Source organism: Lithobates pipiens, unplaced genomic scaffold (assembly GCF_037356315.1).
Source record: "Lithobates pipiens isolate NorthernLeopardFrog02 unplaced genomic scaffold, aLitPip1_a1.2 Scaffold_8, whole genome shotgun sequence".
Lineage (NCBI taxonomy): Eukaryota > Metazoa > Chordata > Amphibia > Anura > Ranidae > Lithobates > Lithobates pipiens.
Window position 1 is genome coordinate 269386506 of NW_027507903.1, and position 24081 is coordinate 269410586.

Sequence of the window (24081 nt, forward strand, 5' to 3'; positions counted from 1 at the left end):
ATTTTTAAAGTGTAGCTCCAGTCAAAAAAACTATTTTTAAGCTTTTTGGAAAACATAGGGAAGGGTTATCACCCCTGTATAATTTGTTTTGTCGTCCGTCTTTTTCAGAGCACGCAGACAGCACGCACAATCTCCTAACACTGACTGAGAGCTCTATTTAAAACGAGCAAGATATTTAGCTATATAGGTGGATATAGCGGCGTATACTGCGTTCAGAGCACGCAGACAGCACGCACAATCTCCTAACACTGACTGAGAGCTCTATTTAAACGAGCAAGATATTTAGCTATATAGGTGGATATAGCGGTGTATACTGCGTTCAGAGCACACAGACAGCATGCACAATCTCCTAACACTGACTGAGAGCTCTATTTAAAATGAGCAAGATATTTAGCTATATAGGTGGATATAGCGGTGTATACTGCGTTCAGAGCACGCAGACAGCACGCACAATCTCCTAACACTGACTGAGAGCTCTATTTAAACGAGCAAGATATTTAGCTATATAGGTGGATATAGCGGTGTATACTGCGTTCAGAGCACACAGACAGCATGCACAATCTCCTAACACTGACTGAGAGCTCTATTTAAAATGAGCAAGATATTTAGCTATATAGGTGGATATAGCGGTGTATACTGCGTTCAGAGCACGCAGACAGCATGCACAATCTCCTAACACTGACTGAGAGCTCTATTTAAAACGAGCAAGATATTTAGCTATATAGGTGGATATAGCGGTGTATACTGCGTTCAGAGCACACAGACAGCATGCACAATCTCCTAACACTGACTGAGAGCTCTATTTAAAACGAGCAAGATATTTAGCTATATAGGTGGATATAGCGGTGTATACTGCGTTCAGAGCACGCAGACAGCATGCACAATCTCCTAACACTGACTGAGAGCTCTATTTAAAACGAGCAAGATATTTAGCTAGATAGGTGGATATAGCGGTGTATACTGCGTTCAGAGCACGCAGACAGCATGCATGCATCTCCTACTACTGACTGAGAGCTCTATTTAAAACTAGCAAGATATTTAGCTAGATAGGTGGATATAGCGGTGTATACTGCGTTCAGAGCACGCAGACAGCACGCACAATCTCCTAACACTGACTGACAGCTCTATTATAAAAGATAGATATATCGCTAGATATATAGGTGAATATAGCGGTGTATACTGCGGTCAGGGCACGCAGACAACAACCACTACAGAAGAGCAAGAACGAAAAATTGTCCGATAACGATCGGTGTATACTGTGTTGAAGGTACACAGAACACCCATTAACTGCTACAGATGCCAACACACTACACAAGGCCGCCGCGCTGGCGGCCTTATATAGTGTGGGGCGTGTTCTACACAGCCTGAGCTATGATTGGCCACAGGCATCCTGCCTGTGGCCAATCATGGCTCTCCTCGCTGCCGGCGCTGTGATTGGCCAAGCATGCGGGGTCACAGTGCATGATTGGCCAATCATGAGCCAGCAATGCACTGCGCCATCGCAGTGCATTGTGGGCCGTGAGCGCCACACGAATTTGGTGCGAACGGCCCATAACGTTCAGAATTCGCTGAACGGGCGAACAGCCGATGTTTGAGTCGAACGTATGTTCGACTCGAACACGAAGCTCATCCCTAGCTGTCAGGAACTCCAATGTGTGGAGGACTCTGGTGACCACAGACCAACTTCCACAGAGTAAATACACTAAGGTGTTTATATCAGTGTTCCCTATTATTTTACTGTATTCACTCCGGCTGAGTTTCCTCCTTACATCAGTGACCACCCCCACAAACACTGTGTGGCCTGGCTGGAGCTGTCACTGACCTACCTCCTCCATAAGGCTGCTCGGGTGCAGGGCAGTGAGGACATTGAGGGCAGGCTCAGTCACACCACAACCCTCCTCTGCTTCTTGATCCTCCAGATGGACTCCTCCTCTGTCCTGACATTCCTGCTCCTGCCACTGATGGTGGGCTCAGTCAGACCACAGTCTGGGTTCTCCTCTGCTTCTTGATCCTCCATTCTGGACTTCAGTCCTCCCTCGCCCCCCTGTTCCCGCTCCTAGCTCCCCCTCCTACAATTCGTAAAAGTTGGCAAGCAACACCATGATGTCACCAGGCAGACGCCCACTCTAGCCCTGCCCAGGCCCTCCTGAGCCTTGCCTGAGCTTGCCCAAACCTGGCCGGCTATGGAACTGCTCATGCGCAATGTCAAAGCCAGCCTGCGGCCATCTATTTTACAGACAGCTGCCATCTGTAATGGACATTTATGGACAGTGTAAACATTGGCTGGTATTAAGAAACTGTTCATAAATTTTATGACGGTTAGAAACCTTGGCATTAGGGCTGTCTGTTTAAATCCCAAGCATGGCACTATCTGTATGGAGTTTGTGTCCTCCATTATGTTCTGCCTGCATGGGTTTTCTTCCCACACTCTAACGACATATTGGTAGGTTAGTTGGTTCCTGTCTAAATTGGCCTGTGTATGTATGAATGTGAGCATGGACTGATGTGAACATACAATACAGTATATAAAAGTGCTGTGTAAATTGTTAGTGTTATATAAATCCCTGAAATAATAATACAATATTAGCAAGTCCCTGACTGTTACATAGAACTGGCAAATACCAAGCATCAGACATCTAGAATACACTGTCTACAGAGTATCAGCTTAAGTTCTCTTATGAAACACAAAGACATATTGAAATCAGAAACACTTTTCTTGGTGTTTACAAAATGCTGGAAACTACGCCAGGACACCTCTACTTACCCAAGCAAACTCAAATTAGATACACTATGTACATAGCACCTATGGACAGGTATTGTTATTTTGAGTATAACATGTTATTTTGAGTATAGATGACAAAGATACCAGCACATAGAAGCTTCTGATAGTAACAAATGATTATTTAAGCAATATGTGCACTCTAACTTCCTTATTTGGCTCCTGGCTAAAAATTTGCCCTATTATGTGTATGTATGTGAGTTTAGGACTTTGAGGGCAGGGGCTGTTGTGAATCTACGATATATATTAATATAATTAAGTGCAGTGTAAATTGACGGCCCTATATACAGTAAGTACCTGTAATAAATAAATAAACAAATAAATACATTGTTCATGTGATATAGTAGCAGTAGGAGGTATTGTAGACATATTTTAAGCAAAGGGGATTTTGTTTGAATACACTGCACGGTATAAGAGAGACAGACGTTCCAATAAAGTGGCCAATCAGTAACAAAGGTTTATAGCATATTAGCTGCACATTTTGTGGCAGCCCCACAAATTTCTCAAATCCACCATCATTTGGGTAAAAATCAGTAGGGAATTGAGTTCTCAGTTACAATTTATCACAAAACCATGACCTGTATTCCTCAATGGTAAAACAGAGGGCAAGTTTAAGTTTTTAGAGATTAACACATTTTTGCTTGTTTTTCTTAATTGCTAAGGGATTCTGATATTTCAGAATGATTTACAAGTTCCCAAGTGATGAGCTTAGAATTTCTAGAGAGTGGATTTTTATGTAACAGCTTGAATGCATTTTCATTGCTGAATTTAGTTACAAATGTCCAGAAGAGACAGAAGAGAGAAACAAAATAAAAAAAAATGTAGGCTTTATGTCTCCGCCTTACTTTGCTCCCAAGTACCGAAGATATACACAGCACTGGACCCTAATCACCCCCAACTAAAGTGGACCTTTTCTTCTGGCTAGTAGGATTTATTTTATAAGCATAAATACATTGAAGGTTTCAATCGTATTTTAGAGGAGAACTGACCTTTGACTAATCAGAGATGTACTGGAATATCTCTGTCACCAATTACAAGTACTACTGTGGCATGCAGATGCTTGTATTGTTCATCTGGCAGCTCTTGTAATACCACGTTATTGCAAGTAAAGCTTAGATCAGTTGCAAAGTTCAGCAATGTATAATCAGTTCTGGTTTTGCTTTCTTTGTTCAGATTGAAAATATAATCACTTAACATGAACAAAAACATTTAAAGTAGAGAATTTACTGACCCAAAGGCATCATATTTATTTTGCTTCACTTTTTCACCTTCTAGGTCGCTATCTCAATATTATTTTAGTACCAGGGCAATATCGCTGGATGTCAGCTAATGCGAGGTCACGGGACTTTGGAAACAGATAGATCCCTTCAATTCAAAATTAAAAAGATGATTGTCAAACTGGACAGAAACCTAATACAAACCCAAAGTCAAGGCTGGGATGGATCCCACAAAAGACTAAATCACCTTGCAATTAGGGATGGATTTCTTATTAAGCATGTGCAAACACTAGCCCTGGGGCTTAAAGTATATTATTGGAAGCATTAGATAATATAATTATGTGACTGATAACTCTTAATAATAATTAAGAAAGATCATGGCTTATTGTTTCATCTTGGATAAGGGCCCCAAACGGTTTAGGTACTTTTCTGACTCATGAAAACATCGTAATAAGGTTTGAGTAAATACCCTTTGCCAAATACTCATGGTTTTTACAATGGCTTATTCAAATATATCTAATTTTATCACTAACACTATGCAGCTTACAGGTAATTCCCTTATTTTTAGTATGGGGATAGGCAATTTGTCTAGCAAAATATGATTTTCACATTTATGGATTTGACTTGGAACCTACAAATTTGACCCCAGAATACATATGGGAAAGTCAGCTGAACTGCAGTTTGAATCACTTTTCAATATGAAACAAGAGTGTTTTCCTGACTTCAGCCTCAGTTCCTATCTTGGAAGCATTCTATTGGCTTTATAGCTTGCAGCAGTGTAGCAAAAATAAATACTTTAAAATTAGTTAGCTTCTATATTTCCTTTTCGAGTTTATGACTGTTGACTAACTATATTAACTTATCTGCATTTTAGTAAAAAGTTTGCTTTGTTGTGTTGAGCAAAACATTTTTAAGCTTGGTGTTCTTGACGCCTCTATTCACTTCTGCCTTTTTAACCTATTTACATGAAACATAGTTAGCTAGCAGCTGGAAACATCTGGAGCTTGTGAGTTCCAAATATCAGTCATCGGCCAAAGTTCCAAAAACTATAATTACGGGACCTTGAAAACTTCAACCACAAAGCAGCATAACTTATTACATACAAGCATTTAGTCTAGTTGTTTTTTTTTTTTTTTTAGTAGTCAGAAATGTGTAGAGTAAAGTGAGGAAACTGCTTCTTACCTCCACTTTCTGAAACAAGAATTTGAATTTTTTTAATTGGCCCATTAACATCACTGAAGTAGCATATTGGCATTTTAACAGTAATGGTAGTTGATGTAGCCACAACACTCCCGCTTGAGTCATAAATGGGCACAGGTTTCATTATAGGATGAGGTGGTTCTGCGAACAAAAAAAAAAGAAAAAACAATGATCTACTTTAAAATGATGAATAAAATGTGCTATTTTGAAAGAAGTATACATCTGGCTGTTACTTTTTTACACTTGTAAAATTGACCAGAAGTCCAAATGTCAAAGCATATCCAAACCCAAAAACAATAATGTAATATATTGCAGCCTACCAATCCTTAAATGTGGTGGCTGCCTTACTTTACTTTTTTTTGGCTCTTTACCCTTTACTTTCACCTGGTAATCAGTAATACACCCAGTCTTAGGTTGACAACATTTAAGGCTGGTATACATAGACTGAAAATCGTCCGGTTAAGCAGGAACTCACTATTTGTATACCACTGTCTGTTCAACTGTCAAACGGTCCTGGTCTGAAACCAGCATTTAAACAGTGCTTGCAGGCAATAGGTGCAGCACTGATCTGTTTATTCTGTTAGAGTCTCCCCAGTTAGAATACAGTAGTGTTTGAACAAAAGAAAAAACTCCCTGTGCATTTCCTGCTTTACTCACTTTGCTGTGTCTATGGAGGAACAATATTGTCACTCTATGACAGGGAGAGTGTTTAAACTACAGAAAACCTCCCCTCTCTTAATCTCCATAACATGAAAGGGGGTGGTTTGTATTTCCCAGGGGTCACCTGAACAGGGCTGATAATACTCTAGCGTGAAAAGGAAATGAAAGATTATGGCAATTTGGGAGGGGTGAACAGTTTTTTGGGGTTTAATTTCTGTTTATCAGACAGATATAACAAAAAATTCTCAATGGTATATTTCATGTACTGAAATGGAGCAAGTAAAAAAAGTTATTTGTTAGGGTTTATATACATTTTAACTGTTTTGCTGGCATTAGGTGGATGCATCAAGAGTAATAAGTGCTGCCCCTTTGAGCTACTTGATCAATCAAATATCTAAATATTTGTTCTTTTTATCTGTAAAAGAAATGGCTCACAGTTCAGACTGTATGATCCTCCACTTCTGTGGGGAAGTTAGGGGAATAAACAAAGAGTGGTGCAAGCAAAAAACCTGCACAACTTTTCTAAATTTAGAAAACAGAGCAGATGCTGCTAATCAACAGGAAGGGTCAGCAGCCCCCTTATAATGCTGCATGAAGCTTAGTTAATTCCCCTGTATGTGACCATATAAAAAAGGACTGGAAGGAGCTTGGATCATCATTTTCTCCAATAAAGGTAAATATTTCTGCCTGTCTATTATTTTTTATTTATCCACAGCCTGATTGCTAACATAGCTGTGAGATGTGCATATGGTGCTGCTATAATGTATATCTAAATCTATATTTCTTTACGAACCCTCTATTCACTTTACCGCAACACACAAAACTGTGAATAACTTATGAAGGGCATTGCAACAAATCTCGATTTTGGACTACAACGCACATTTTTTTCCATGCACCACAACATCCAGATATGAACCATCTGTGTGTTGTGATTTGTTGCATTAAAAAAAACGACGCAGATCCATCAAAACCTGTATGGTGGTGTGTTGGCAGCCTGCTCAAAAAATGGGCAACTTTTCTACAAAGCCCATAAGTAATGGACTCCAATGCAGTAGAGTTATCTAAGAGGGTCCTTAGGCTGGCTATAGATGAGCCTGTTTTTTTTAACCACTGAGTTGAACAAAATAAAGTTACTTAATTCCCCCAACCAGACATTCGAGGTGGGAGGAGGAGGAATCATCCTCACTGTGTCATTGCCTTCTGACAGTGGGGAGACTCTCCCGAAAATCAAAATACACATATCAGTGCCTTATAGTCTGAAGCTCTGATCAAGGGTCTTTGTTCCAACAGGGCAGATGAACAGAAGTCAATTGGTTCACCCACAGCAGCCATACATGGATCGAAATTCATCTGGTCCCTGCTGAACAGGTCAAGTTTTGATCCATGTATGGTCAGCTTTAGTTGCTTTATTTTTGCAGATCAATATCCTCAAAAAAAAAAAAAATTGTTATGGTTTTGCATATTCGAACCCTCTGCCTTATTTCTTCAAAATTTGATAGCTAAGAATTCTTTGAACTGCCCCAAAGCAGCCACTCCAATTCAAATCTGCTCTGGAAAAAACACAAATTGTGGAATATAAGTTTGATTTTGACTGATTTTTATTTAGAAGAGCTGGATAAATAATGCTCATTGTGTCTTAAGAGGCTCATAAACATTATAGGTAAACGGGGAAAATTATCTAATAATATACTTAGGCTACTGCCACATAGTTACATAGTTAGTCAGGTTGAAAAAGACATCTGGTTTCATCAGATGAAAAAAAGTTGTGCAGTTTTGTAGAGATCTACAAAACACTAGTGTCAGTAATGCTGCTATCAATTTAATTGCTACATTTGCTGGCTACCGCATTGAGTTGTTCAGCGATTCATGCAACATTCCATAGAGATGCATCAAGAGCAATTGTTGCCAGTGGTTTTGTCACTGACACAAAACACTCCTGTATCTTGTTTGCAGGGCAACAGCAAAATTAATTGCCTAAAAAATCTGGGAGGTACCACTCCCATAGAAAATTGTTATTTATTTCTTAGTTAAAAAATGATATTACAAAGTGATGTGAGTTGTTACTGCCTTTATTTCCTTTAAATTGTCACTGCCCAATCCTACCAAGTTTGGTCCAAAAATATGTAGGCACCTTCAGACCTTAGTTAACACTGAGATGTCCGCATAAAATGTCTGTCAGCTGGGTTGAATTTTGCTAGCGAAGAGATTAGTGTTTCTCCAAAATGGGAGTGTCTGCTGAGTGACAGACTCAAAATAAGAACATATCAACTATTAATTTGTGTCTTGATTACATACTTTGCAACTGCACTGAAAGCCTCCCCCTGCCAATTTAAAAACCTCACCAATTTCACATTAATCCCACTCAACTATTCCTATACATTGCTAAAGCCTCCATTATTTGCAAGCCATAACAATTAAGCCTGTAAACCCAAACCGGGGATGACCGTGAGGACTGGTTTCTATAATTGCTACAGAACTTAAATAAATTAATAATGTATTGTAATAAATGTACTCATCTGCAAAACATTTCATAAACATTTAATATATTATTTTAATATACCTAAAAAAAAGTTCAGATTTAGATTTAGCTTCCCTTTAGTCAGCTGATCCCTTTCCTAAAAGTTAGTGACATCATATTTTAGCATTTTAGCTTTTGGAAATGGTTACATAATTGTGCTTCATCTAGAATGTACCATCACTAAGCAAACAGTGAAACTATTAATGGTACCTTTTACATCCGTAGTAACTCTCATTTGGATTTTTGGTCCTGCTCCAGCACCATTGATTGCATATATCTAAAATATAAACATGAACATAATTTAAAGTCTATATAAAGTCTGTAAGCATATATTCAAAATGCACTATCCACTAGGGATGAGCCCGTTGTTCGTGTCGAACGTAAGTTCAACATGAATATCGGGTGTTAGCCTGTTCGCCGTTCATGGCAAATTTGAAAGCTGTGGGACACCGTTAAAGTCTATGGGACATTAACATGAAAAACCAAAAGTGCCCATTCTAAAGGCTTATATGCAAGTTATTGCCATAAAAAGTGTTTGGGGACCCGGGTCCTGCCCCAGGGGACATGTATCAATGCAAAAAAAGTTTTAAAACTGCAGTTTTTTTCAGGAGCAGTGATTTTAATAATGCTTAAAGTGAAACAATAGAAATGAAATATTCCTTTAAATATCATGCCTAGGGGGTGTCTATAGTATACCTGTAAAGTGGCCCAGCTTTTCCATGTTTAGAACAATACCACAGCAAAATTATATTTCTAAAGCAAAAAAAAGCTATTTAACCAGTTCCCGACCGAATCACGCCGATGTACTTCGGCAGAATGGCACGGACAGGCATATTAGCGTACAGGTACATCCAATCTTTAATGCCGCCCATCGCGTGATGGTTGGGACCCCCGTGAGTCTGGTCGCGGGTCCCGCGATCATCTCACGGGGCGGCTAAATGGAGAAATGCCGTTGTAAACAGCATTTCCCCGTTCTGCCTAGCAACTAGTGACGCTGATTGGAGCAGAAATCAGTGTTCACTAAATGAAAGCCCAGCCCCCCACAGTTAGTAACACACCCCTAGGAACACTTAACCCCTACACTGCCACCCACTGGTTAACCCCTTCACTGCCAGTGTCATTTACACAGGAATCACTGCATTTATATAGCAGTGATTGCTGTATAAATGACAATGGTCCCAAAAATGTGTCAAAAATGTCCGTTGTGTCTGCCATAATGTCGCAGTCACAATAAAAATTGCTGATCACCGCCATTACTAGTAAAAAAAAATTATTAATAAAAATGCCATAAAACTATCCCTTATTTTGTAAACGCTATAACTTTTGCGCAAACCAATCAATAATCGCTTATTGCATTTTTTTTTACCAAAAATATGTAGAAGAATATGTATCGGCCTAAACTTAGGAAAAAAATGTTTTTTATATATTTTTGGGGGATATTTATTGTAAAAAATAATGTGTTTTTTCAAAATTGTCGCTCAATTTTTGTTTATAGCGCAAAAAAAAAAAAAAAACAGAGGTTATCAAATACCACCAAAAGAAAGCTCTATTTGTGGGAAAAAAAGGACAGCAATTTTGTTTGGGAGCCATGTCACATGACCGCGCAATTGTCAGTTAAAACAACGCAGTGCCGAATCACAAAAAGTGGTCTGGTCTTTGACCAGCAAAATGGTCCGGGGCTGAAGTGGTTAAAACTGATTGTGGCTGTAATGAATTGCTGGGTCTCGGCAATATGGATGAAGCTCATTGAAAAAAACGGTGTGGGTCCCCTCCAGTCCATTACCAGGCCCTTTGGGTCTGGTATGAATATTAAGGGGAACCCCGAACCAAAAAAAGATTGCATGGGGGTCCCCCCAAAATCCATACCAGGCCCTTTAGATCTGGTATGGATATTAAGGGGAACCCTGCGACAATTTCTTTTTAAATGGCACAGGGGCCCCCCAAAATCCATACCGAACCTTTCAGGTCTGATATAGATTTTAAGGGGAATCCTGTGCCAAAATGTAAAAAAAAATGTTGTAGGGGTCCCCCAAAAAATCCATACCAGACCCTTATCCGAGCATGCAACCTGGCAGGCCACAGGAAAAGAGGGGGGATGAGAGAATGCCCTCCCCCCTGAACCCGTACCAGGCCACATGCCCTCAACATGGGGAGGGTGCTTTGGAGTAGCCCCCCAAAGCACCTTGTGGGGGGAGAAGGGTCTCATCCCCACAACACTTGCCCGGTCGTTGTGGGGGTCCATGGGCAGGGGGCTTATCGGAATCTAGAAGCCCCCTTTAACAAGGGGACCCTCAGATCCTGGCCACTCCCCTAGGTAAATTGGTAATGGGTACATTGTACCCCTACATTTCACCAAATTTTTTTCAAAAACAGTAAAAAAAACACAGGAGACACTTTGGGACAAGTCCTTTATTAAAAAATTTAAATGTCCCCCAATGTAAAGCCATCTCACTTCCTGACGAGCCGAAAAAAGAAAAAAAATGGGAGGCTCCCGCCGAGTGAAGCTTCTTCTCGTGACAGCTGTTATATAGATAAGGGTGGGGCCATCTGGTGATGTAAACGGGTGACCCTGCCCCCCTGATTCCACATGATGTCAGAAGAAGGCAGGGTCGCGTCCTCGTCCCCCGACTCCAAAGCACCCTCCCCATGTTGAGGGCATGTGGCCTGGTATGGTTCAGGAGGGGGGCCACTCTCTCCCCCCCTCTTTTCCTGTGGCCTGCCAAGTTGTGTGCTTGGATAAGGGTCTGGTATGGATTTTGGGGGGACCCATATGCCATTTTTTTTGGCACAAGGCGGGCCTTAAAATCCTTACCAGACCTGAAGCGTCTAGTATAGATTTTGGGGGGGACCCTACGCCATTTTTTTTATTTCACGCAGGGTTCCCTCAGGTCTGGTATGGATTTTGGGGGAACCGCCGCACAATTTTTAAAAAATTTGGACTGAGGGGGGAACCCATGCAGTTTTTTCAATGAGTTTTATCCATATTACCAAGACTCGACAATTCATTACAGCCGCTATCAGTTTTGGTGTGAACTGAACCAGGGGGTGTTCGGCTCATCCTTAGTGATGGCCGAACGGTTCGCCCGGCGGTCGTTTCGCGGCGAATTTCCGACTTTCGCCGTCCGCGGGTTCGAACGCCTTTTTCCGTCGTTCGCCCCGGCGGACTTACGTGTTTAATGTATACAAGAACTTTAACCTTTCGTGACACGTTTATCATGTGTTACAGGACAACCAATTGAGACATGACAGCTCATGGACACTTGGACATTCCCCCTAACCTATAAATACACCCGATCCGGTGGCCATTTTACATTCTTTCTTCTGTCACTGTAGGGAAAGGATCCTGTGTGGAGTAGGGACAGAGAAAACGCTAGCTATTTGGTACACAAAAGTTCTTTTCAGGACTGGTATAGGTGTTAGGTCAGCAGCCTGAGTTTCTTTTGTCAGTTTAGATAAAGGGACAGAGCGCTGTATGCTGCTATTTTAGGGACAGCTCAGCCAGATTAGTCTTTCTTCATCATCATCATCATCATCATCATTAGCTGTTACTATCAGGTCCACAAAAGAGCTGTTCCAGCTAATCGTTCCAGCCTACTCTTTTTTGCCAATTTGTATAGGGACAGGCAGGAAGCAGTGTTGTCAGGCAGTGAGGATAATTTTAAAGACTTGCTGTTACTATTAGTTCCACAAAGGTTCTTTTCAGGACTGGTATCAGTGGTACGGTAATAGGCTTGTACACGTATAATATTCTTTCTTCCAAATATAGAAAGAATATTATACTTGACTGCTGCCCTTCTGCTGCAGTCTGCTAATCATTCACAACTCACTTGTTCCACAAAAGTTCTTATAAGGACTGGTAACTTGGTCTGTCTAGGGTGCTACGGTACATAGGCTTGGGTGCGGTACAGTCTGCTGTTCTGTAAGGACCGCTATCGGTCCACAATAGATAGGGTTGCCGTGCACTACTGCTGACCGCTGCCCTATACTGCAGCAGTCCTTCAGCGGTATAGGGACTGACGCACAGTCTGCTAAACACTAATACACAACCTGCTTGGTCCACAAAAGTTCTTATAAGGACTGGTAACTTGGTATAGGGTGCTACGGTACATAGGCCTGAGTGCGTTACAGTCTGCTGTTCTGTAAGGACCGCTATCGGTCCACAATACATAGGGTTGCCGTGCACTACTGCTGACCGCTGCCCTATACTGCAGCAGTCCTTCATTGGTATAGGGACTGACGTACAGTCTGCTAATCACTAACACACAACCTGCTTGGTCCACAAAAGTTCTTATAAGGACTGGTAACTTGGTATAGGGTGCTACGGTACATAGGCCTGAGTGCGTTACAGTCTGCTGTTCTGTAAGGACCGCTATCGGTCCACAATACATAGGGTTGCCGTGCACTACTGCTGACCGCTGCCCTATACTGCAGCAGTCCTTCAGCGGTATAGGGACTGACGCACAGTCTGCTAAACACTAATACACAACCTGCTTGGTCCACAAAAGTTCTTATAAGGACTGGTAACTTGGTATAGGGTGCTACGGTACATAGGCCTGAGTGCGTTACAGTCTGCTGTTCTGTAAGGACCGCTATCGGTCCACAATACATAGGGTTGCCGTGCACTACTGCTGACCGCTGCCCTATACTGCAGCAGTCCTTCATTGGTATAGGGACTGACGGACAGTCTGCTAATCACTAACACACAACCTGCTTGGTCCACAAAAGTTCTTATAAGGACTGGTAACTTGGTATAGGGTGCTACGGTACATAGGCCTGAGTGCGTTACAGTCTGCTGTTCTGTAAGGACCGCTATCGGTCCACAATACATAGGGTTGCCGTGCACTACTGCTGACCGCTGCCCTATACTGCAGCAGTCCTTCAGCGGTATAGGGACTGACGCACAGTCTGCTAAACACTAACACACAACCTGCTTGGTCCACAAAAGTTCTTATAAGGACTGGTAACTTGGTATAGGGTGCTACGGTACATAGGCCTGAGTGCGTTACAGTCTGCTGTTCTGTAAGGACCGCTATCGGTCCACAATACATAGGGTTGCCGTGCACTACTGCTGACCGCTGCCCTATACTGCAGCAGTCCTTCATTGGTATAGGGACTGACGTACAGTCTGCTAATCACTAACACACAACCTGCTTGGTCCACAAAAGTTCTTATAAGGACTGGTAACTTGGTATAGGGTGCTACGGTACATAGGCCTGAGTGCGTTACAGTCTGCTGTTCTGTAAGGACCGCTATCGGTCCACAATACATAGGGTTGCCGTGCACTACTGCTGACCGCTGCCCTATACTGCAGCAGTCCTTCAGCGGTATAGGGACTGACGCACAGTCTGCTAAACACTAACACACAACCTGCTTGGTCCACAAAAGTTCTTATAAGGACTGGTAACTTGGTATAGGGTGCTACGGTACATAGGCCTGAGTGCAGTACAGTCTGCTGTTCTGTAAGGACCGCTATCGGTCCACAATACATAGGGTTGCCGTGCACTACTGCTGACCGCTGCCCTATACTGCAGCAGTCCTTCATTGGTATAGGGACTGACGTACAGTCTGCTAATCACTAACACACAACCTGCTTGGTCCACAAAAGTTCTTATAAGGACTGGTAACTTGGTATAGGGTGCTACGGTACATAGGCCTGAGTGCAGTACAGTCTGCTGTTCTGTAAGGACCGCTATCGGTCCACAATACATAGGGTTGCCGTGCACTACTGCTGACCGCTGCCCTATACTGCAGCAGTCCTTCATTGGTATAGGGACTGACGTACAGTCTGCTAATCACTAACACACAACCTGCTTGGTCCACAAAAGTTTTTATAAGGACTGGTAACTTGGTATAGGGTGCTACGGTACATAGGCCTGAGTGCAGTACAGTCTGCTGTTCTGTAAGGACCGCTATCGGTCCACAATACATAGGGTTGACGTGCACTACTGCTGACCGCTGCCCTATACTGCAGCAGTCCTTCAGCGGTATAGGGACTAAGAGTTTTGTCACAGGGTGATTTAAAAAATGACAGGCAGAGGAAGAGGCAGGCCCTTCCGCAGGGGTGGTAGGGGTAGGGCAGGAGCAACAGCCTTGAGCCAAAGTGGGAAGTTGCAGAAGGTGCGTTCAATTACTTTAAAGGACGCACCAGACTTGGTTGAGTGGCTCACTCAGCCTTATTCTTCTGCACCCTCCTCATCCTCTCGATCTGCACCCTCTTCTTCACTCTCTGCTATGTGCACCCCCAAAGACACTACCACCAACAACACGACCACCACCACCACCACCACATACCTTCCGCTTGAGTCACTGGAATTATTTTCCGATCCATATCAAGAGGACATTTCTGATGCGCAGCCACTCTTGGTATTGGATCAGGAAGAGGAGGCAGCAACAAGCGCTACTCAGCAGTCTGACGCCAGTACCCAGATCAGCCCAAGGAGGAGGTTGGTCCCCGGTGTTGCTGCCTACTCTACTTATAGCGGTGGGGAAGGTGACGTTGATGATGACGTGTCTAGTGATGTCACGTGGGTGCCCACAAGAGAGGAAGAGGAGGGGAGTTCAGAGGGAGATATGGACCAGCAGATAGGGAGGAGAAGCAGCAATGACTTACATTGCACAGCAGGGACAAAGCAGACTGCAAATGTATCAGGAGCGAGTCATCGACCATGTACGGTCACATCTGGCGCTCCCAGGACACCGGCACATGGCTCCGCAGTGTGGGCTTTTTTTAACGTGTCCGCTGCTGACAATAGCGTTGCCATCTGCAATCTTTGCAGTCAACGCGTTAGTCGCGGTAAGCCCAATACTCACCTAGGGACGACCGCCTTAAGAAGGCACATGAGCAGCCATCACCGAGCCCAGTGGGAGCAACGGAACACACAAAGCCACACTGCAGGCTCTCACCGTCCAGCCTCGTCTTCTACTTCTCCTTCTCCTCTCTCCTCACAATTGTCCTCCACTCCACCTTCCATCACGCCAAGCTCACATTTTTCTGCAAAAAGGCAGGCTTCCGTGGGCCTAATGTTTGAGCGTAAAAAAATGATGACGCCGGATAACCCTCTTGCCCAACGGTTGGCGGCTGGCTTGTCAGAACTCATAGCCCGCCAACTACTGCCATATAAACTGGTGGACTCGGAGGCCTTTCGCAAATTTGTGGCCATTGGAACACCACAATGGAAGGTCCCAGGAAGGAAGTATTTCTCAGAGAAGGGCATCCCAGAGCTATATGGCCATGTTCAGCGGCAAGTGAATGTATCTCTGGCACACAGTGTCGGTGCCAAGATACATCTGACCACAGACACGTGGTCTAGCAAACACGGGCAGGGAAGGTATATCAGTTTTACTGCCCACTGGGTGAACCTTCTGACGGCCGTCAAGCATGTAACCCGTGGCACCCGTGTAGATTTGGTTTTACCGCCACGGATTGCATGCAGGCCTGACTCTTCTTCTCCTCCTCCTACTCCATCCTCCTCCCTCTCCTCCTCAGCTGCCTCCTCCTTTTCCGCTGCTAGCGTCTCTTCCACTGCACCGCCCAAGCTCCCCAGAACCTATTCCACATGCCAGGTGAGACGTTGCCATGCCGTGCTGCGTCTGTTGTGCCTGGAAGCAAAGAGCCACACTGGCCCGGCACTCCTTTCAGCTTTGCGTTCACAGGCAGATGAGTGGCTAACACCGCTCAATTTGACAGTTGGTAAAGTGGTGTGTGACAACGGTGCCAATCTGCTTAGCGCATTGAAACAGGGCAAAATCACGCACGTGCCGTGCATGGCACACGTCTTAAACTTGGTCGTGCAGCGATTCCTTGTCAAATACCCTGGGGTCCAGGACATCTTGCGGCAGGCAAGGAAAATCTCGGCCCATTTCAGAAGATCTTACACGGCCATGGCTCGCCTTGCTGACATTCAGCGGCGACACCATCTGCCGGTCAGACGTCTTATTTGCGATTGCCCGACGCGATGGAACTCAACCTTCTATATGCTTGATAGGCTGCTCCAGCAGAAACGTGCAGTTAACGTCTACCTGTATGAACTCTGCGAAAGAAACGGTTCTGGGGAGCTGGGTTTTTTTTCACCGCGCCAGTGGCTGCTCATGCGCGACACATGCAGACTTCTGCGGCCATTTGAGGAGATCACCAAACTGGTCAGTCGCAGCCATGGCGCCATCAGTGACATGGTACCTTATGCCTTCTTTCTGGAGCGTGCATTGCGTCGTGTCATTGATCAGGCTGTGGAGGAGCAGGAGCGGGAAGATGAGGAAGTCGCAATGCTGGATGAATTCCCAGGGGGGGCTACTCTATCTGAGACAAGTCAACAACAGGAGTCTGATGAGGAGTCAGAGGAGGATGGTGCCGGGGCGGATGAGCAGGAGCAAGAAGAGCATGCTTTAAACCTTTCTGGGATCCCTGTTGTGCGAGGATGGGGAGAGGAGAATGAAGAGGACGACATTATCCTGGATGATGAGCAGGAGCCAGGCCACCACACCGCTTCCACTTTAGTGCAAATGGGGGCCTTCATGCTCCAGTGTTTTAATAGGGACCCCCGTATAAAAAGCATGAGGGTCAAGGACCAGTACTGGGTGGCAACGTACTTAGACCCCCGGTACAAACACAAAATGGCGGAAATGTTACCGCCGTCGCAGAGGGCTGTCAGAATGCAGCACTTCCAGGCCTTGCTTCGAGAAATGCTGCATTCTGCTTTTGCGTGCGCTGGCAGAGGAGCAATTCCCACTCCCAGAGAAGGATTTGCGGGTACCAATCCAACAGCGCCTGCAAGAAGAGGCCGGTTTGAAGATGTGTTGGTGACTTCGGATATGAGGTCATTCTTTCAGCCGACCCATCGACAGGTGTCATCCGGATCCAGCATCAGGGAACGCCTAGACCGTCAGGTGTCCGACTACATTGGGTTAACGGCCGATGTGGACGCTCTGAGGAGTGATGAACCCCTAGACTACTGGGTGGGCAGGCTTGACCTCTGGCCAGAGCTTGCCCAATTTGCAATCGAACTGTTGGCTTGCCCCTCATCCAGTGTCCTGTCCGAAAGGACGTTCAGCGCAGCAGGGGGGATTGTGACCGATAAGCGTACTCGCCTAGCTCACCACAGTGTTAACTACCTCACATTTCTAAAAATGAATGAGGCATGGATCTCGGAGGAATTCAACACATGTGATCAGTAGACCATGTATATGTCTATAAACAATTTTTGGAATCAAGCACACAGACCTTCTTAATTCATTTGGCTCACTTCCCTGACCCAAAAAAGCACACCGTACTATATGCCCCTACCCTCCTCTTTGAAGAGGTTGAGCGGTGTCATATTTCTACTGGGGCTGCTTATTATGAGGGGTTCCCACCATCCCTGTGCTGTGCTGACTTCCTCCTGGGTGTTCTTATTATGAGGGGCTCCCACCATCCCTGTGCTGTGCTGACTTCCTCCTGGGGGTTCTTATTATGAGGGGATCACACCATCCCTGTGCTGTGCTGACTTCCTCCTGGGGGTTCTTATTATGAGGGGATCACACCATCCCTGTGCTGTGCTGACTTCCTCCTGGGGCTGCTTACGGTGCTGCTGTCAGCGCTGTATGTCACGGAGCTGCTGTCAGCGCTGTATGTCACGGAGCTGCTGTCAGCGCTGTATGTCACGGAGCTGCTGTCAGCGCTGTATGTCACGGAGCTGCTGTCAGCGCTGTATGTCACGGAGCTGCTGTCAGCGCTGTATGTCACGGAGCTGCTGTCAGCGCTGTATGTCACGGAGCTGCTGTCAGCGCTGTATGTCACGGAGCTGCTGTCAGCGCTGTATGTCACGGAGCTGCTGTCAGCGCTGTATGTCACGGTGCTGCTGTCAGCGCTGTATGTCACGGAGCTGCTGTCAGCGCTGTATGTCACGGAGCTGCTGTCAGTGCTGTATGTCACGGAGCTGCTGTCAGCGCTGTATGTCACGGAGCTGCTGTCAGCGCTGTATGTCACGGAGCTGCTGTCAGCGCTGTATGTCACGGTGCTGCTGTCAGCGCTGTATGTCACGGAGCTGCTGTCAGCGCTGTATGTCACGGAGCTGCTGTCAGTGCTGTATGTCACGGAGCTGCTGTCAGCGCTGTATGTCACGGAGCTGCTGTCAGCGCTGTATGTCACGGAGCTGCTGTCAGTGCTGTATGTCACGGAGCTGCTGTCAGCGCTGTATGTCACGGAGCTGCTGTCAGCGCTGTATGTCACGGAGCTGCTGTCAGCGCTGTATGTCACGGTGCTGCTGTCAGCGCTGTATGTCACGGAGCTGCTGTCAGCGCTGTATGTCACGGAGCTGCTGTCAGCGCTGTATGTCACGGTGCTGCTGTCAGCGCTGTATGTCACGGAGCTGCTGTCAGCGCTGTATGTCACGGTGCTGATGTCAGTGCTCTGTATTACGGTGCTGCTGTCAGTGCTCTGTATCTCCTGCACCCTCTTGTTTGCCTACCCTGGTCCCTGACCTTCCCTCTCCTCCATTGCCTTCATTAGCTCCATAGTCCTGAATTGTCAGAACAATTTCCCAAATAAAAAAAAAATGCTTGTAGTTATCGATCCCAAATTCACCTCATACATGTATTATGCTATTGTCCAGGTGGTGGGACTACGTGCTACCCCCTAATAATTACCACGTGGCCGCAAATTCGACCTAAAGGTTTGCGAAATTCGCCTCCCATTGAAGTCAATGGAGCCCGCGGCGAACGGTCGTTTTCGCGAACGTTTGTGCCCGTTCGCGTTTCGCGTTCGCGAAACGTCCCGTCGGAAGTTCGTCCATCACTACTCATCCTTACTATGCACATGATTTTCATATGCTACAAAATGTGATCGTCAAAAATATATATTAACAGAGGCGTCAAGAAGGGGTGTACATTTAATTTAGATGCAGTTTAGAAATGATCTGGACTTACCAGACTATTAGGCAGGCATATTTAAAAAGCAATGAATGTGACATGTACCAATATTGATCATAGGTTTTTCTTGGTTATTAACTGCCTGTGAAAGTTTGGTGAATGTCACATTCACCGCTTTATAAATATGTCCCAAATTACTGTACAAGCTTATTCCACTCTGAGGAAAAACCTCTAATAACTCATTTTATAAAAGTGAAATGCGAACATCACTGTATTATTTAGACAGTCCACATAAAATTTGTTTTTATTAAAAGTTAAAAGTAAAAATGCTCTGAGAGAAGCACAGAGGTTGCTACTGCTGAACTTTAAAAATGCAAGCTGCCTGGCTGGCTAACTTTCTAGCTTCTAAACGTACAAGGTCCATGACCAGAAACAAGTGTGCAGATATGGAAAATCAAAATTCAGCATGCTTGTTCTGGGTCAATAGGTCTGGATGTATCAAAATAAGGGGATCTGTTTGAAAGCCAAGCAACAGCATTTTCAGAAGGAAATATCAGAAACATAGTTATCTTTAATGATTACTGTACTATAGTCAGTAAGTCCTCACACTAATGTTATATGTATAGCCGCCTTTAAGTCCTTCAATAACAGCAGTTACAGATTGGTCATCTCGTCTAACGATACTTAGATTGCGGATTTGGGTCTTTGTCGGATCATCTTCTTTGTATACAAGTGCTTGAAACATTTGAATTTTTCCATTAGGTTCTGCTGGTGGAATGAAGGTCATCTGAACTTTGGTCACTTCGTTTGGTATCTTTTCAATTGTTATGTTCTTAGGAGGATCATTTGGAGCTAAAACAGAATAGTAATACAGTCATCATTGTACTATATTATTTAACTACCAAAATTAATATAATACACATCCATTTTTATGATGCACAGCATAATGTTAGCACTCAAAAAAATAACAAAAGGGCACATAACCTTCTGCATTACCTTTAAAAGAGTTTATTAGAATATATAAATACCAAAAAACGTTATGACAAGTAAACAAGCTTGGTGCATTGACTCAAACTCTGAGGAAGAGGATCTCACCCTTGAAACACGTCAGTTCATATGCCTGATAGTGAATGAGGTCAAGGGCACACAGAACACTCGTATCATGTTTCCAATGCCAGTTTTGGGATCTTTGTATATTCTAATAAACTCTTTTAAAGGTAATGCACAAGGTTCTACATCCTTTTTTGTTTCTTATTGTTCAGTATGGAGCTATCCTAATTCTAAAGAGGGCTGTATACCTAAGGATAACCAAAAACTGAAGTGGATTACCATTTCTACTTTATGTCTACAGTGGAGGACATTCACTATGACACCTAAGCGCTGATGTACGTACTGTATCTGCAGTATTCTTCAGCTGTTAGCATTCATTCAGATCCAAATGTCTTTGTATAAATTTTCAGTCTATTTGAACTGCCAATACATTGTTGGCAATAGAGATGGCAGCACTTCAGCATTTAGTGTAGATATAGGCTTTTCAACTGATTAATATTTACTTTACATGACAAAATAAAGATGACACATCCTGGTTAAATTTTTTTTGTGAATTAAACACTTTTAGAAGATGAAAAAGGTAGCAGCGTAACAAAAGCCCATCCATCTTTGTGAATCAAGCCTATTGTGTGAATATATTCCATAGCCTATGATGGTGAATTATGCTACAGGTAAAACTTGTTTTAACATTACTCAAGCTCGGAATACTTTTGCTCATTTTATCAGTATATCTTTTTGCTTTAAATAGGATGTAGAAGTGTTAAAAACCTTGTTAGATTATAACAGCTGTCTGTTTTCCCACTGGGAAGATTCACCCTCTCAACTCAACTCCTCAGTGGGACCAATAACCAGAAATCCAAAATGTTGCAGGTGTCGGTAATACAAGAATATAGAAAGTGCTTCAAACAGGACACTTGCTGCAGTGACAACTGTCTGAGAGGGGATTTCCCCTTACTTTGAAGACATTTCCTCTCATGTCTTGTTGTGTCTCTAGGACAGAAAGTGTATCCAAAAAGCTGTCGGTGACAATCAACACTGCGCTATCCCCAAGAAATTATATACAAAAAGAAGCTGCTAACACGATCACAAGGATAAAATAGTGAACAAAATACCAAATATTAAATTATAGTGTAGCGCTATAGAAAGAAGAAGAAAAATAGTCTATTTAAACTACTTAGTGATATAACAATATTATATAAGTGTCAAAATTAAATAACATTCAGTGATGCTTCTCAGACTGCACCACACTTGCATAAAATCGTGAAAAAATTTTGAACTGAAGAAATCAAATAATGTGAAAAAGTCCAAAATATACAAAAAAATAGTCTATTGTTTAATTTAAATTAAATCCAATCCACACGTGAGAGGGAAAGAACCATCCACCTTCTTCTTATAAGGACCACATGCAGGCACCCTGTGGCATTTCCATCACCAAATAGGATGTAAGCTTACCAAATTGAATGGATCCAAGCGAATATATATTCGAAGGATCAATCAGGCTTCTAAATACTCTTATATAGAGCTCTCCACCATAAATGACTCTCCAGGGAATTTTCAACCAAGTACTCAAACGATGGGAAAATCTTCCGCTTTAAACTCCAACGCACATTATGGAACTCATACAGGGAGAAAATGAGGGCCACAATAGTGTAAATCCGTTTAAATTTTTTTAATAAAATAAGTAATGAACTTACATGTATCCAATGAATTAAGCGCTTATATCATATAAAAAATAGAGCTGCAGTAGGAGTCCCGACGCGTTTCGTCCTCAAAAGACGTCATCTGGGGTACTACTCCACTGCAGACCACTTACTTTTATACTAGACATACCAATCTGGGCGAAAATTCGATCTGCCTGTGTCACCGCATGTTACTTCCGGTTTGACCTGGCATCCGGCGTGCGTTCCACGCCTCATTGCCGTGTTATTATATAAACGACCCCATAATCATATGTCACGAGATACTAAAAATAAAGCCTTCCATAATAAATATCATAGCCGGCCTTACGAATGTTCCATAACGCAGAAAAGTGAATATTCAAAAACCGTGACGCTATACACAGCACGTCACTTCCGGGTCATGGGTAGCAGTGAACTCATCAGCCAATCAGGAAAACACAGCACGTCACTTCCGGGTCATGGGTAGCAGTGAACTCATCAGCCAATCAGGAAAACAACGCAAAAACTATTCTGACATCACTTCCGGTCTTCGCTGGGCTACGACCAGACAGAGGCTGAGACGCACCGCACCTACAGAGCTCCCACGTGGGGATGCGTCAGATCCCGGAAGTGATGTCGATAGAAACGCCCCAATGCCAGTTAATGATGGAACGCAAATAGACGTGCGCCGGAGCGCACATCTTGTAAACTAATCCCTCATTTTCTCCCTGTATGAGTTCCATAATGTGCGTTGGAGTTTAAAGCGGAAGATTTTCCCATCGTTTGAGTACTTGGTTGAAAATTCCCTGGAGAGTCATTTATGGTGGAGAGCTCTATATAAGAGTATTTAGAAGCCTGATTGATCCTTCGAATATATATTCGCTTGGATCCATTCAATTTGGTAAGCTTACATCCTATTTGGTGATGGAAATGCCACAGGGTGCCTGCATGTGGTCCTTATAAGAAGAAGGTGGATGGTTCTTTCCCTCTCACGTGTGGATTGGATTTAATTTAAATTAAACAATAGACTATTTTTTTGTATATTTTGGACTTTTTCACATTATTTGATTTCTTCAGTTCAAAATTTTTTCACGATTTTATGCAAGTGTGGTGCAGTCTGAGAAGCATCACTGAATGTTATTTAATTTTGACACTTATATAATATTGTTATATCACTAAGTAGTTTAAATAGACTATTTTTCTTCTTCTTTCTATAGCGCTACACTATAATTTAATATCTAGGACAGAAAGTGACATAAGACAACAAAAATAAAATCTTGACGTGGATTTTAATTATTCCCTACCATTATCCAAAATGATCAAAACTATCTAAAAAAAGTTTGGGCTTTATCTTGATATGGAGGGTTCACCATAACTATTAAAAAAATCCCTAGTATTACAAGAAGACTATGAATTTAAGGTGTGCTGACATTGTTATTGGAAAAATATTGAGATTTTTTTTCTTTCAAACAGAAAGAGTGGGTTTTGTCTCAAAAGATGTGAAGATGAAAGGATTATAGTTTTTTTGGTATGAAAGAGCACTCAGTAGCCATATTTTTGGGGTACATAATGGGGGGGTGATCAATGCAAAAGAGTTATGGCTTAACCATTATCCATGTGAAATATATGTAATAATAAATGATAAACTCAGTACATCAGAAGTATGCAATCATCAAAGGTGCTGTGGAAGCTTTCATCGTAAAGGGAAAGAGAAGACATACCTGCCTCAAGAGTGGTAGCAATCACAGTATCACTGGACTTCCCTTCAGTGAAAGCTGATTCCAGATCTCCAGTAAAGGCTGTAATTATTATAGAGTAGCTTGTAAATGGCTTCAAGTCTGTAACCACAATGCTTTTGCTTTCATTATTCCACCGTACAAACTCTTTACTGTAGTCTGCACCACTGACCTGTAAGCAAATACGTTTATGTTATTTGTGGTGTACAGTACATAACATATAATCAGGGCATGAATGGAGAAACAAGTTTTTGTGTGCACCCATAATGGGGAACAATAGGGAAATTTGCAAATTTGTCAATGTGCATTGTATATAAAACAATTCTGTTATTATCGCCCCCCACCTCCAGTCTACAACTAACATGTGCTGGCTCTTTATTACATTCATATCAGCCAACAAACTCTTTCAAACTGAGCTAGT

General features: G+C 43.2%; 1 protein-coding gene across 4 annotated transcripts in view; it reads right to left on the reverse strand.

The window, feature by feature from the left end:
* Positions 1-24081, reverse strand: part of PTPRQ (protein tyrosine phosphatase receptor type Q) — a 429454-nt gene that overhangs the window by 88038 nt on the left and 317335 nt on the right. For all 4 annotated transcript variants that reach the window (XM_077471954.1, XM_077471952.1, XM_077471951.1 and 1 more), the window contains 4 exons: positions 23646-23832; positions 19824-20068; positions 8585-8651; positions 5179-5337 (listed from right to left, as the gene is read on the reverse strand). In XM_077471954.1, the coding sequence (XP_077328080.1) occupies positions 5179-5337; positions 8585-8651; positions 19824-20068; positions 23646-23832 (658 nt within the window). The remainder of the gene's footprint in view (positions 1-5178; positions 5338-8584; positions 8652-19823; positions 20069-23645; positions 23833-24081) is intronic.